The sequence below is a fragment of the Etheostoma cragini genome, chromosome 23 (genome assembly GCF_013103735.1).
Source record: "Etheostoma cragini isolate CJK2018 chromosome 23, CSU_Ecrag_1.0, whole genome shotgun sequence".
Taxonomy (NCBI): domain Eukaryota; kingdom Metazoa; phylum Chordata; class Actinopteri; order Perciformes; family Percidae; genus Etheostoma; species Etheostoma cragini.
In genome coordinates, this window is record NC_048429.1 from 15699652 (window position 1) to 15715721 (window position 16070).

Sequence of the window (16070 nt, forward strand, 5' to 3'; positions counted from 1 at the left end):
TAGTGGTCCCCTAATACTGTATCTGAAGTCTCTTTCCCAAAATTCCGCCATACAGAATTACAGCCACTAAAGCCAGTCCCACAATGTGATTTCCTTAGGACGTTCCATGACTGAGTCTGAAGCTTGGGGGGGTGGCAAGGCGGAACCTGGGGGTGTGGCCTTGACCAACTGCCACTTTGCTCGTTTAAAAGCTATGGGGCGTTTCTCAATACCAAGTAAGCAAAGAATGGACTTGTGTTTTTGGGGAGACCGTACTTGCTGGCTGTACCTGGAAGAATGAACTCGCAAGTTTAGAAGCACACAAAATGCTGTTGACAGTTTTGAGACAAAGCGTTCTTCCTGTAATTGCACAGCACCCCTAGCATAGAGGGTGCTTGCCACTTTATAGTTAGCTGTGATGTGTGTTCATAATAAATTATGGGCGGTCACCTTTCACACCGCCTTTGTTGTTTTGTTACGTTTTCATTTAAAGTGCTATTAAGTATCACGGGCCAATAACTGTATAAATAACGACACAAGGGCGAGAAAAAATCCTAAATTCACTTTTAATTGTAAGCAGAAAAGAAGCGTTAAAATAGTTATTACAATTATAGATGGACTGGGTAAAGTTAGCCACTGCCGTCGGTATACTTTACCGAGAAGCAGAAGAGGAGCCTGCGAGTGAGGAGAGCCAGGATGAGGAGGATAGAGGAGGAGGGGATATATCCTATAACAACAGCGGTAAAAATAGTTTTAAATATCTTACAATTGTGGACCTGGCTTTCCTCTTCCATTGTTGTTGCTGCAGTGGTCTGTTTAAATGTGGGGCTAGAGTGGTCTGTGAGCTGACTGGCTGACCGGCTCGCAAGAGTCATTCCCGGCTGGCGAGCTTGCTATGCCCGCCGAGGATTGTGGAGCTTTCCAACTCCGAAGGCTTTTTTAATTCACCATCAATTTTCGTTGAACTGCCTATATTCAAAATCTACACAGGCTATTTCTCGGCTTAAAACATCCTAAAAATGAATTTACTGATTTAATAATAGACGTAAATTGTGAAAATCTTTGTACCGGAAACCATACGTGCTTTACACCCAAATTGAATGCTGGGATACAGGCCCGGCCAAGTTCACACAAGTTACCATTCGATGTATCCTCGGTAAAATGGGCGTGTCGAGATCACATCCGGCGATTTTAACTGTTCTTGGCAAAATGCTAACTTGTGGATTGGGTCAGTACTTTGGCCACCAAACATGACGTTTCAGAAGAACACAAGAACACAAGTCCATAGGAGAACACAGATTGAGAAACGCCCATGATGTCTCTCTCTCTCTCTCGCTCTCTCATGGGTTGGCCAAATTCTCTGGAAAGCAGAAAAAAAGGGGGTTAACTTTTCCCTTATGATCTTATATGGAGCAAGATTCCAGATCGGTCCATCTGAGCTTTCATTTTTTCAAAGGCAGAACAGGATACCCAGGGCTCGGTTTACACCTATCGCCATTTCTAGCCACTGGGGGACCATAGGCAGGCTGGGGGAACTCATAAAGTGACATTTTCATGCCATGGAACCTTTAAAAGCATCATTGATTTCATTTGTTTTCTAGTGGAGGAACTCATAACTTTACATTGTTGTGATATTGTGAAGGCAGTGCTTAATCATAAAGCACATCGATAAGGATTGTAAAATAAAATGCTTATCTGCACTCAAGGGGATGGAAATCTAAGTGAAGGTGTGCTGAAGTGTAACCAAGCACGCTGCCCCCCCCGGTGGCATAAAAAAGGAATGACTGGTTTGGCTCTTCATCCCTAATCTTTTACCCAGGCTGTCTTCATCATTTTCACCAGAAATCCGAAAAATTGTTTATTGCCAAAGTAAGTTACACTGACAAGAAATTTGGCTAGGGGGTTGATGCCTACATAGTCTATATCATTGATGCTTTTATTTCCACAAAACAACAATGGCAATGCTAAAGAAAGACACAAATAAGTCCAATTTCTTTACAATAAATAATGTTTATTACTGCAGTTATGAATCTATATTCAAATGGAAAGCCTTTCCCATTTAAAGCCAACTGTGGCCAGTGCCACATTCTAGATAGAGTAGATCTGTAAATAACTGTTATTCAGTCCCATCTAGGTTCTTCTCACTTTCTTTATTGGTGGGATTGCTGGGCAACAGCTCCCATCTACGTTCTTCTGTTTCCTTTTATAATCCTTATTCTTCTTCTTCACTGTTCCGAATCATTTATGCTTAAAAAATGTCCAGCTCCTTGCGGACTACATCTGAATTACTTTTGGCGTTTAATACTTTATGAAATATTCCAAGTTTTTTCTTGGATTTCCCCCCATTAGAATGATGATCGGAATGTTAGGAAGTTAGTGGGTGACATTACACGTAGCGTTAAGCTGTTAAACTATTCTGAACAACTTCTCCTGAACCCCACACTTTTTACTCTTCCTTTTTACATCAAATGCTAGCATAAAAATGCCATTCTTTTTGACAATTTAACTATCTGCACAAAATGGCCTTACATATTTTAAGTCTATATATTATGAGCCAAAATGACATAATTGACTCCAATGTTAACTAAGATGAGAAATGTTAGGAGCAAAAGAGAAAAGGACACTTTATTTTATCATAATTTCGCACATTTTCTTCAACACCACAAACAAATGTCACAGCAACGTGTTCGGCAGATGTTCCTTATCTCTCCCAGTCTCCCAAATTTAGAAGATTAGGATTTACAGTCTGTGAGTAGTAAGCCAGAGGTTGGCAGATGCCTCACAGGTAATCTTAATGAAAGGCCAGACAGAATGTCAGACCCATGAGTCACTCAGCAGGTGTACCATTACCATGGCAACCTTTAAATGCGGGTGGTGACACACAGCTGATTGAGATTTGCTAATTAGCCTGCTTCTCTGACCTCTGTGGAGGCTGCAAACACACACACAGGCACACACACACACACACACACACACAAAGGCAAATTCAGCCTTAATCGCCTCGTCAAATGTGTGGCCCTGCTCATGATTGAGGGATTATGTTTGTATTAGTCTGCATACAATACAAGCTCATATAGGTCTTCACACTATAACTCTTGTTTCAATACATTTCATTGCTTACTTTTATATTTTGCCTTTTTTTAGTATTCCAACTCTTCATAATCCTTCAGCTGCTCCTTTATACAAAGTTAATCCAGTGATGCAGTTTAGCGCCCAGACATGTTTTTAAGCGATGCTGTTCAGCTACCTGCTATACGTGAAGCAACGTAGCCCAGCTTTTCAAGTTATGGAGTTTAGCTTGTGACTGTCCATCAGTCAGGTTTTCAGCAGCCAGCAATCCCACCGCAATCTCTCCAGAAATTGCATTCTCTAGCTTTTTTTTATTGCACTACACTATAGCAGAGCGGATGGCCTGACATTCATTTAAATATCTTTATTTACAATAAAGCAATATGTGAACTCCTCAAACGAGGAGAAATGTAAACAGGGCTTGTCATTCACTAAGCTTGGTTGGTTATTTCTCTCTAAAACCAGAAGTCTGTAAGATTTTAGTCTCGCTTGAAATCTACATTTAGGATCTGAAGACATCTGCTGTTGAGAGTCCAAAGTGGTAGAAACTGGAGAGAAGAAGAAAAACGTAACAAAACCCACAGTCAAATGTTCCAGAGGACATCCGTCGTGAATGCAGACACGATGGGCCCTGTGTACACTGTGTGGCTCTGCTGGATGCAGTTCATATATTGTCCACTAGGAGGTGCTGGTCTGACATGGCAGGAGGAAGGTATGAGGGTCCGGTATCATGCAGGAAACCCAGCACTCCTCTCCTTCCTCCACTGTGCAGTGAAAACCAAACACCAGCTGATAACCTGGGAATAAGAGAAACTATATGGTAAGGCCTGTTAACACTGGGAAACGTATAGCGTTACACTTTTTTTTTTGCAGCTGAGGTCTTAGGATGCAACAACTCTGAAAGGCACAACTATATACACTTTCCTTTTTCCGTTTTTTGTTACTTTCCTTTGTCCCAACATGATTTCAGCATCTTAAAATCTATTTTTTTAACTATTCTAAGATGAATTCAGTCCTTTTGAAAATCCCTCGATTTGTGTGGCCAGGTTGGTTCAGGCGCACATATTCTTTCAGATAATGCCTCTATGCAGAGATCTGGGGTTTGAATCCGACCTGTGATAATTTCCTGCATGTCTTACCCCTTTCTCATCTAACTGTTCTATTAAATAAAGCCGAAAAAACCCCACAAAATAATCTTTAAAAATCCCGCGATTTAATGTTGGGAATAATTCCAAAACAAGAATGCAAAACCTGCTACAGATCTTTAAACATACTCATTCAGTCTCAACCGTTAGCTTAACCGTCTCGTTGCTACAAGCTTTCTGCTCCGGCATGGCACATTAATGTAGTTTAGAATGATAAAAGGGCAGATTTAAAAAGCACAATTCTTAGTAATGTTTAAAAAAAAAATGATGATTGATTTTAGAAAGAGGGAGACAAAAGCAGACATCTCATTCCTAGCCACCGTCGATTTTGTCCCTTTTGGATTTGATTTGCTATGTAGCTAGTTAGCAAATTAAGCAAACGTCTCCACAAATTCAAACAAAAACCCTGTCTCTGCTAAACTTTTTAACTTTTCCAGCTGACTTTTATCATCATTCATTAATTATGCACTGTACATGACACTGAGCTAAATCTGCATGTCCCAGGAAAAGAATGATAAGTCATTAAGTTATATGCCTGCTTCAGTTGTACTAAATTGCTCTTGACTTGTACTGTGAAGCTAGCAAGTCCTAATAGTCATAGGAGCTTAACATATTCACATATTTAAACACTATGTTTTCATTTTAAATTTTACAAGAGAAAATGATTTTGGTGAGCACTAATTGAGGTGTTAAAATACAACGCTATCTTTGGTAACAGCGACCAAATCCGATAAGGTTTAGGACAGAGCTTCTAACGTTAGCCTAAACTCTGATAGCTTCCAGAACCGAGTTTAGCACAGTGGGCAAATCCTGCACCTCAAACTCCACACGTCATGAACAGAGCTGAAAAATCTCCTGTACAAGCTGTTTCTGAATCTTCGGCTGTACCAGTTGGTGTATTCAGGGCCATTCCTTGTTTTGGACCCTGTCTTTGTTCTTCTTCTCGTTTTTCTCCTTCTGCAGTCTCTCCAACTCGGCCTCGTACATCATCTCCTGGATCAGGTATTTCTCTCGGCGCATTCTGTCCCGCAGGTCCTTGGGGAGGTCGGGGATCAGGTACGCAATCAGGGTTTTGATGGCAAAGACCATATGCTGGAAAAACAGTAGTATGTTATTACAAATGCCAGAGCCATGCCTCCACAATAATACAAATAAAATACCAGTGAGTGATAAGGGGGGAAACACCAAACAATCCGAATTGTATCACTCACTGTGAGATGTAGACAGTTGGTTAATGGTTAGTCATCCACTTGCTTTGAAAGGGAGTTGGATTGTTATTATTTGAACATAGTTTCAGCTTCCTTCTTGAGTTGGGCACTGAAACTGTTCCTAATCGATCGGTATGTACTGTAATGATTGACAACGCATATTTTGGCGGCACCTAAATGTCTGCGTTGAACGCTGGTGTTCCAAAATGGATGTCACAAGCATCAGATACATCTCTGCATGTGAGGCTAGCTAAAATTACACTTGGCAGCCGGTTAGCCAGCCGTTAGCTAGTAGCTGGTTTTAAGTTTTTTATGAAGCTTTTGTATTTTTTTGTATTTTTTATTTATTTTTATGGATTATGCCGCTTTTCCCAAACTATTTCATCTCGTATTTCAACTTCCTTTATTTCCGATATTGAAAAAAACTTTGATGTATCAAAAGAGTACTGCCATTGTTGATTAATCTGTCTAATATTTTCTAAATTAATAATCAGTAAATTGAAAAAAATGTTGATCAGTGTTTCCCAAAGCCCATGATGACGTCTTCAAATGTCTTGTTTTGTCCACAACTCAAAGATATTCAGTTTACTGTCACGAGTGAAGAAGAACGAAAAAAACTACAAAATACTAAAGAAACAGCTGGCCATTAATTTAATAGTTGACAATTTATCAATTAATCTTTGCAGCTCTAATAATCTGTGTCCTCACTGACAGACATGGATTCAAACCTTTCACACATGTACTGCAACCCTAAAATGAAGTGGACATTACCTGGAGGAGTTGTTTTTGAGAATGAAAATGTCTGAATCAGTTGGACATTAAACTGGCTCTACCCTGCCAGCCCCCTAGTACAAAATCTCTGTGTAACGCCGGAAGAAAACAAGATAGGTCATTTACACAAAGACGGCAACAAAGATGTGTAGCTGGAAATCGAGATCTCAAAAACAATTTGCTAAGAGAGTCAACTTGAGTAAATGTGACATTAAACTAAAAAACTAAAGCTAAAGTTCATAGTGGTTTTCTTTACTAAATCCTTAACGATTATGTTGTCTCCCCAAAAAAATCAACACTTTTGTTGGCGCTTTTTATCGATGTTTTTAACTTTTTCTTACGTTTTTCTACATTTTTGACACTTTTTTTCAATGTTAGTAAATTTTTTCAACACTAACTTAACTAGTTTTTGGAATTAATGTTTGAGTTAGAAAAGCAGAAATTACGAATTATTTAGACAAAAATTAAAGGAATGTATGTTGATGGATAGTCACAGACTGGAATATGTAAACTTTAACTCAATACTATTTCAAAACCAGTTCAATTGTTTTTTCAAATGCTATAAAATTGAAAGTAGAGATTTGTACTTGCCAAAGAGCGTTGTGGGGAATCAATCATGTTATATTTTTGTTAAAAAGAACACTGATATAGAAAAAATGGGTCAATTTGACCCGAGTACAACATGAGGGTTAAATCAGTGAGGGTGTTAATTAGTTCTGTCAGAGAATGTAATGTAAAAGCAAAACATTAAATGCATTGATCAAGTAAAATCCATCTTTGGTACAAAAGTGTTGACAGAGAAAGTGAGGTCATTTCAACACCAGCAGACCTCTTTATTAGCTGTAAAGAAATCAAAGCAAAATGTTACTGAAGATGAAGATGGGCAGGAGATAGAAAGATAAAAGAAACATTGACAAAACAATACAAAAGACTCCATTTCCAAAGCCAGCTTGCTGTCTGGTGTCATTTGTCCCAGATTAAAAACACTGACCTCGAACACAATGATGAATGCAAGCCTGGCCGCCAGGACGTGCCAGAACTGTAGAGTGTATTCGTAGGGCTCGGCAGAGTCTGGAGGCTCCCTGTAGTCACGATACCTGGTGGATACAACACATGGGTTGAAAGGTCATCCTAAAGTAGTAACAGCAGCAATTCTATATCACTGAAGGCAGAGCATTACACGCTGTTCCAATGGTATGAAACATTCGTATGACACACTTCCACTATCCCAAACAGGGCTGGGTGTCGCTCAAAAAAATGTATGATACCGATACCAATTTGTGACTTTGATACTGGTTCCTGCACAGTACTTTGTGCGATACCAATTTTATAAAAATCCATTTTAACAAAAATAAATTACTACATTACACATTACGGCACAAATCTCCTAGCACGTGAGCCCCCATCTCAGCCTGCCTCTATGGTGTGTAACGTGTTTCTTTTGAAAGTGTTATTTGCATAATGTGATTCATCATTTATTGATATTTTCTTTTGCTAGCATTAGATATTTAGGCAGCTTAAAGCCAGATTTAGCATTACAAATTAGTTTTGTTAAGGCGTTCGAGAATGTCAGTTGACAATAGTTCATCCATGTTGCCAGATGTTGCAAGAGTTTGTTCCTGAGAGAAAACAAGACAAAGTTAATTTTCTCCTGATTTTCTGTCTAAAAAGAACACCAGTTTAGTGGTAATGTTCATGAGATATGTGGCTTTTAAAAAAATAGGTCCAATATTTACTTTGGTGACTATTGGGCGAAATAATAAACTCATAATCTGAGTTCATATTCCCTTCTCCCATTGGAATCCATACACTAATGACCTGCCGCTAGTCTCCTGAAGAGGCGTGGCCGTGGTGAAAATCACGCAACAACAATACTGAAAATGTAGCTCAGCGTAAAGTCTTAAAGGAAGACCTGGCTTTTAATCAATGCACTCCTAAATCAATTCAGCTGTTATCCTAAGAAATGTATACTTTATCATGCTGTGTGTACCTATTGCATATCTGCAACTAGTCTCTCCTGATTGAAATGTAGCTCAGCGTAAATCCTTCCAAGAAGACCTAACTCTTAATCAAAGCCCTACCTAAGTCAAATCAGCTGTTGGAGGCTTTCAACTTCCTGTTAAACCAATCAGAATCATACACAAATTGCAAAGGCCAATTACAGAGTCACAACACAGCTTTAAATAATCTGTGTCTCCCTTTGCCATCAGCTATCGTTGCAGGCAAAGACTGCAACCCCCCCCCTTCCATCTCCAGTCATCTACTCCAGCTGGCCGGTCCGGAGCCTCCTTCGGTCTGGTCTTCGGGCCACAAAATACCTGTATCGCGATGGAGTCTAATCGCCAAAGACTTTGAACATTTTAATTAAGCTATACAATAAACCTTATTTTCAGATCTGCAAACATGCCTCTCCTTATTGAAATGACTCTGAGTTAGGATTCTACACCGTCTCTGGTAGCCCCCATGATATCGACTCATGTCATAATTCATCGACCAACAGAAAAATCAGTTCAACCCAGGGTGCTGACACCATCTGTACGCATGGATACCAGCAAAACCTGTATTAAATGTCATATCAAGCTTCAAAATAACTGGTGTATGAAATAAGTTTTTATTTTGAGGTTGTCATGTGTATGTTATATAGATTTTATGTGGAAGTCAGTAAGAGCCTGTGTGTGGGTTAGTGATAAATGAACACACACATACACACACACACACACGCACACGCACACACACGCCTAGGCAATCCTTCCTGGGTTGCACAAATGCTTGCAGCCAAATCCTTTTAAATCCTTTTTCTTTTTTAGGCTTAACACTTAGCCACTGTAATCGTGGCTTGGTAACAGAAAAAACACAGTATTTGGTGACAGTTTACAGTGCATTTTTTTAAAATTTTACAACATGGGCTTGATGATCACTGAACGCTGCTGTACACACACACACACACACACACACACACACCCTACCTGCAAAACTCGACAGCTTGTCCAAACAGCTCAGAGCCATTAGTCCTGTACTGTGATCTCCTCTCAAAGTCAGACACCCGGAATACTGAAAGACTGGCGTTGACGTAACCCAACATACACCTACGGAACATGTAAGAAATAAGTTTATTCAACACTCGCAGTATCTGAAACAGGAACAAAACTAGAAAAGTGCACTCAGTAGACAGTAGAGTGCAGATTTCAACCCGGCTGCTAGGCTGCTGGGTCCAACAGTATGCAAGATTAGCTGTGGACAGACGGACAGACAGACAGACACACACACACACACACACACACACACAACATAACAAATGATATCCAGAATCAATAGTTCTGTGTGTTCGTCAGCAGGATTATGGAAAAATATTGGCCCGATTTCCATTAAACTTGATTATTTTGCACCAAAATATACCAGCACTCGTTATTGTTTTTAATTAACATTACCAGGGTTTCCCCCCGGAACAGTTGTTTAGCCTGGTGGCTTTCTTATTTACACGAGGACCCGGCTTGGACCAGCCCTTGACTGACAGAATAATTAAGATAGCGGCTGATTGATGTGATAACACAATCTTTGACGGAAATTTAAAGATTAAGAATTTAAAAAATCTATAAAACAGATTCAATAGGGCCCTACGTTAAGTCAGAACCAAGTGGAGAATTTAAAATATGACTTTGTCAAAGTTTTTCAATTGTCTCAAAAACTTCTTCAAATATATGAAACATAATTCCCCAGTGGCTTATACCTGGTGGGGGGCAACTTAGGCCCAGTGGGCCACAAGGCTTGCAATACATTAAGGGGAAACACTGATTGCAATCTGGGAATTGGCCTTGGCGATGGTCTACGTGGTCAGAGAGCCCATCTAGTTGGTGACTAACATTGACTGCCCTAAAACAAATGGACTGTTAAGTCTTCACTCACCCCTCCCCTGCTCGACCCTGACCAGCACAAGGTCCATACTTGTAGGCGTAAACAAGGCGAGGAATGAAGTCTGAGGTAACTGCGATGACAAAGGCGTTGGTGATGACGGACAAGATGCCGATGCCCTCCAGAATGCCATACCAGATCCCTGCCCCAAACATACACAATTAGGCATGGCGTTATACCTAAGAACTGTATAAAACAGGAAGGAAAAAAAAAAAGTACAACACAGTTAATATACCTATGTCTTTGGCTTGTGAGGGCAGAGGTCGCCGCCACTGTGTGACAAACTTGTAGGCATCCAAACGGATCTCGATGACGTTGTTGATTAACGCTAAGAGAGGGGCCAGAGGGAATGCTGCCACAAAGATGGTGGTGAAGCCAAACTGTAGAACTGAAACAAACACAAAAAACATTTCTGGGATTGTTCAGGTGGCCCCGGAAATTCCCTTATTTCGGAAGGATGTCTGTCACCTTCAGTTTTCTTGTAAATAGTAACATGTTGGCGTTATTAAGTCACTTACTGGGAGCAGTAGATAGTTGGAGCCAGTTACGTGAAGGATCTTTGCTAGGCTAAGCTAATGCTGGGGCCGTCAGACAGAGTTACAGCATGCACGGATATGAGAAGGGTATGTTTTGTCTTGTCTAACTCTGGGAGATACGGTGAATGAGCTTAAGTCCCAATAAGTCGGCGTGTTCCTTTAACTGCTCCTCAGATCTCTGCAGGGTAAATCCAGACAGCTAACTAGACTATCTGTCCAATCGGAGTTTTCTCTCGCACAACTAAAACAACCTTTGAATGTCCATGTTCCACCAGAACAAGTTCTTTCCTGAGACTATTTTGCAGAGGCACCATTGCTCTGTCCGGAGCTTAGTCCCACCCATGACGATTGTGATTGGTTTAAAGAAATGCCAATAAACCAGAGCACGTTTTTCTCCCATCCCGGGAATGGCTGTGTGGATTAGCCAGACAGTGGGTTTATGAGAGCCATTTCGTTGAAAAAAGTGGCCTGCTGCATCTGAAAACAGCTCATAGCATTGACAGTGAACTAAAAAAGCAGTTGCGAGTTGGAAAAAAAAATAGAAAAATAAGCTAAAAGACGCTAAAATACTGAAGGAAAATACAGAGTTGAGTGGTAATTCAGTGTGGGTTCTTCACTACAAGCTACCCCCTTCACATTACACATGATGGTTTATTCCAATCACAAGCAGCTTTAGCTTTTTAGTATAACCCACTCAGTCACAAATATATGACGTCATTACCCCAAATATGTTTTTGAAATCCTCTAACTTAATCCTCAATTTGGCTACATGAATGTAGTTATGCTGCTATGTTAGATTGCCGCTAGGCTGCCCCTTTAACACAGGTGCTGCCTCCCTTTGTGTTGGGCCAGCAGGAGAGTTTTTTGCTGTTTTTGAAAGACTGAAGGGGATGATCCAGGACTAGGTGGAGGGAATTTAGCACCAACCTGTCCTGGGAACGCCTCGGGATCCCCCAGTCGGAGCTGGTTGATGTGGCATGGGAAAGAGAAGTTTGCAGCTTCTCCCCCGCAACCCAACATCCAAAAAAGCGGATGAAGATGGTTGGATGGATGAACACTATTTTGGCTTTGCTAAGCCTTTTTTTTAATAAAGATAGACATTTACTTACACTAGGTTTTCTATATTTCCTTTATGTATAGTTCCTACATCAATTAACAAAGGCAAATAATTGATTTGGTTGGCTGACTGATAATCATTGAATGGTGTACAACACCTAATTATTGACCTGGTTACTGACCCGATTGGCCGTTTGAACTGGAGAGGCGGGCTCTCTTCCTTTATGTGTGAGTGGAGTGAGAGAGAATTTCCCTGATGTTTTATCACTTTATGATTCTTCTGAGCTACAATGCACCAACAAATATAGATTGATGCAGAATATTTCGTGATAACATCTATCTTTTCTCAATACATTTTGCACTTTACAACATTGGAGTTATCTGAAATATTTGGATCACAAGCCGGAAACAAATCTACGCAGCTACCACTAAAATCTCTACAAAAAGTAATACTGTTAGTGTAGCCTAATCTGTATATGCTACTGATTTTTAGAGATTAAATGTCAATGTTATGATTGAAGCTTGGGACTATTCGGTACAGCCCTTGGGCATGTGGAAAAGCTCCCAGCCTAAATTGAATCAACAACAAATCAGTGTCATGGTTACATAACAGGCACTGCAGCTGGTGGGTCACCAAATGGAAGAAAATATTGTTCAAAAACTTGTACTATGGTAGATTTAAGCCGTGGAGTGCATGGAACAACCTTATACCTGATTTCTAAGGTTAGGGCGCTTTTATGGGTACAGGTTTTTACTATGTGTGCTAAACATGTAAAGAAAATGTATGCAACATACTCATTTCTAAGTATTCATCAAAGAGTCCGTAAGCATTCATTGGCTGTAGGTTGTAATCCCTCTCCCACTGTGGGAAGCTGGCCTTGGCGTTCTGCCCGTGCTCTCTCCTCAATCTCCGCCGGGTCCACCAGTTCTGGATCAGCCTAGCAAAACAAAACAACAAACAAGTGGATCTAATTTCATCTATTACTCAGGAGTCAGGAGAACAGTCAACTGGCACTATATCTGACGGAGGATATTTGCTTTTAGTTCTTTTAACGGTTAATTGTGTGATTTGGTCAGACACATCTTGGTATGTCTGACATTTGAAGTTTGTAAAAAAAAAAAAACATAAAATAAAATAAATACTCACGGATAGCCGAGCTCCATGAAATTGTTCCAGGTCTGTTTTAGCACCATGATGATCCCCATCTGCAGACAGAGGTCAATGAGACAACCACTGGGGTGGCACTGCAGCAACAAGGGGAGAGAGACAGAGAGAGATAAGGTCAAATCCAACTGTAACCCTAGGTAACAATGGCACTCTGCATTGCTGTAGAAAACTCATTATTCTTTTGACAGGTTCTGTAAGCATCGCTTACCGTGACTCAAATTTGCTTAGCGTATTACGCAGAAAGTGAGAAAATTAGGTATACTCAATAATTAATGTGCTGGTGATATTCACTATTCTCCCACAGTGCTACTCACAGCTGCAAAACTTACAATGCATTACAAATGATGGTGAAACAGCTCAAAACAGATGTTGGAAAACCAAACAATAAGTATATACATGTTTGTAAAAAAACTGTTTCTATTTGTGAATTTTTAATTGGCAGAGACATTCCAAAAATGTACTTTTATAGACATCCAACTGCACACATGTTGTGTCATTGTCTGTTATTACAGAGTGGTATGCTGAGTTCATGTACACAAACTGTATACTAACGAGATTGGTATATAGTTCATACTGAATTACTGTACTGTACTAGAGCCCTGCGTGGGACGTTTATCTTGAGGTTTCTCCTGTCCCGCAGGGAAAACATTACTTCACTATGTAGTATTAATAAAGACATGCATACAGTACCTGTCAGCAATAAGTAGAATGTGCTGTCACTAACGCTTATTGATTAATCTAATGATTCTTTTTTTGATTTGTTGATAAATCTAACATGATTTTTATATTATTCTAAAGATTTCTGAACTGAACTTTGAAGAATTAGTACTTTTACTTAAGTGTTTGACATAAAACTTAAAATGGCTACGACATGGATTTATTTCATCATTGGAGTAATGTGCAATTGAGATAATCACTGGCAAATGTATTTTTTGCATCAATGCAGGGCGAGGGAAATAATAGAAATGCAGGGCTTCAGCCTATGTAAGTGGCCTGAAGTTAATACTACATTGCTGTGTGCCGGGAGTGTGTGGTAGAGCGAGTGAGAGAGTGACGGCGATTGGCTTTGGAGCAAGTAGTGACTCTATGGTCATACCAGGAGAAACAAAGTGTCTCTGCTGTTCTTTCTGACCACAGTGGGAAACCTGTAGCAGGAAAAGTTAACCCTCTCCTTGATTTTATGCTGTTTCTGGAGAAGCGGAACCAGGAAATGAGTCAGAGGAAATACAGCGCTACGAAGCCACGGCCGATGGACTACGGCGTGAGGTCTGGCTTAAGTCTGTGTCTCCACGTACCTATGTACGGCGTAGATTTAATGCAGAAGCATAAATCACGCTACAGGCACTGCCATCTTCCTCTTTTGTGATGCTCCGTATGCATTTCTGAAACCTAGCAAGGCAAACCTACAAGCACCAGGTTACAGGACTAATCAAGAGCAGCCCTCCTAAATCCTGGGTCTGTTTTTGGGAGGCTGTAAGGTTTAAAATGCCGCTCCCTCTGGGACCCACGGGATCCCAATCCCAATGCAGTCCTCTCCTGTATACAATTAATACTGTCATATGAAATTTTACAGAACACGCAAGGAATTTGGAAGGAGTTTTAATGTTTTGCAGCTGTCAGCAGCTTCTTCATTTCCTTTTTGCATTGCATTGTGGGAGAACAGTGTTAATCAACAACTAACCAAAATCAAGTTTTTTAGTATCTAGTAAATGCTTTTTTGAGTATATGTGTTGTTTTTCTGATGTTAAAATCCTACTGTGCTTCTGTGTATCTATTGATCATTATTTCCATTTTTTTATAATCCATTTTAAAGTGTGCCTTGTATTCGATTTCTTATTTGAAATGGAATTGTTTTACAATCCTGATTAAGGGTCCTTTTTTTAACTAATTAAAATGTCATTTTCTTCCTTCCAACATTACTATAAAGCCTTATACTGGCACTGCATCTGCACTTTTGCAAGCAAGCACGATAGCAAGCGCAGGTCTTCAACACCAACGTGACTTTAGTATTAAATGTTTTGTTGTAAGCAAGAACTGTTTTTAGATGTATCCGTGCAGCTTTTATCAGCTTCACGAATCTCTCCATGGTGTTTCTGCATGGCCCCAGAATGCTGACTGAGGCTGCACTTGTACAGTACATGTCCCATTAAAGAGACTTTTTCCATTTCTATTTCAGCAGCCATGGAAACAACAAGTGGGGACACATTAGCTCAGCACCTTAAAGTGCCAGCTCAGGCCTTTTGTCCCCTCAGACCACATCAGTGTGTTTTCTCTGCATGTTTCCATAAGTACTGCTGGCAGCGACGCTCACTGCTGAGAGAGGTTGAATGCCTGTGATTGGGCATGCAATAATAGCTTAATGTCCAATTTAGAAAAAGAAAACTTAGATCGATAATGCTTTGCTTTTATTCCCCTGTGGGAACGCAAAGTAATTACTCACTTCTTCCAGTTTCCAGCGATTGATGAGGCGCAGATATGCACCGGGCCGGCCTGTAAATCTGTCAACACAGGGAAGAAAACTAAATAAACTTGTTATTTTTATGTCAGATGGCAGCTTTAGTATCATGCAAAAATGTCACTTTATGAGGTTTTTTAACATTAATTTGACCTGCCGATGGTCCCCCAGTAGCTAGAAATGGTGATAGGTGTAAACCGAGCCCTGGCTATTCTGCTCTGATGGGTCCCATCCCCTTCCTCTGCTTTGCCCACCCAGAGAATTTCCCCCCTCTCCTCCTCCAAAGCTACAGACTGAGAAATGGCTAAGATTAAGCAGAGCTCATTTTGGGACTGCCTCTAGTGGCTGGAATTCTGCACCAAGGCTGAATATTGGGAAATAGACTTCAGATATGGTTTTAGAGGACCACTAAGGTCTATATAAAAGAGACTTCAAATAAAGTATTAGGGGACCACGAAGGTCTATATAAAAGAGACATCAAATACAGTATTAGGGGACCACTAAGGCCTATACAAAAGAGACTTCAGATACAGTATTAGGGGACCACCAAGGTCTATATAAAAGAGACTTCAGATACATTATTAGAGGACCAGTAAGGTCTATATAAAAGAGACTTCAGATATAGTATTTGGGGACCACTAAGGTCTATATAAAAGAGACTTAAGATACAGTATTAGAGAACCACTAAGGTCTATATAAAAGAGACATCAAATACAGTATTAGGGGACCACTAAGGCCTATATAAAAGAGACTTCAGATACAGTATTAGGGGAC

The 16070-nt window shown here is 40.2% G+C and overlaps 1 protein-coding gene across 5 annotated transcripts in view; it reads right to left on the reverse strand.

Annotated features, from left to right (window-relative positions):
• Positions 1–3201: 3201 nt before the first annotated feature.
• The window catches only part of LOC117938592 (anoctamin-4-like), an 85338-nt gene continuing 72469 nt past the window's right edge, over positions 3202–16070 (reverse strand). For 4 of the 5 annotated variants that reach the window (XM_034863263.1, XM_034863260.1, XM_034863262.1 and 1 more), the window contains 9 exons: positions 15282–15339; positions 12821–12918; positions 12469–12611; positions 10317–10469; positions 10076–10223; positions 9139–9258; positions 7164–7269; positions 5082–5285; positions 3202–3845 (listed from right to left, as the gene is read on the reverse strand). In XM_034863263.1, the coding sequence (XP_034719154.1) occupies positions 5094–5285; positions 7164–7269; positions 9139–9258; positions 10076–10223; positions 10317–10469; positions 12469–12611; positions 12821–12918; positions 15282–15339 (1018 nt within the window). In that variant the 3' untranslated portion in view covers positions 3202–3845; positions 5082–5093. Of the gene's footprint in view, positions 3846–4838; positions 5286–7163; positions 7270–9138; positions 9259–10075; positions 10224–10316; positions 10470–12468; positions 12612–12820; positions 12919–15281; positions 15340–16070 lie in introns of those variants that run through there. The other variant, XM_034863261.1, reaches the window with a different exon arrangement.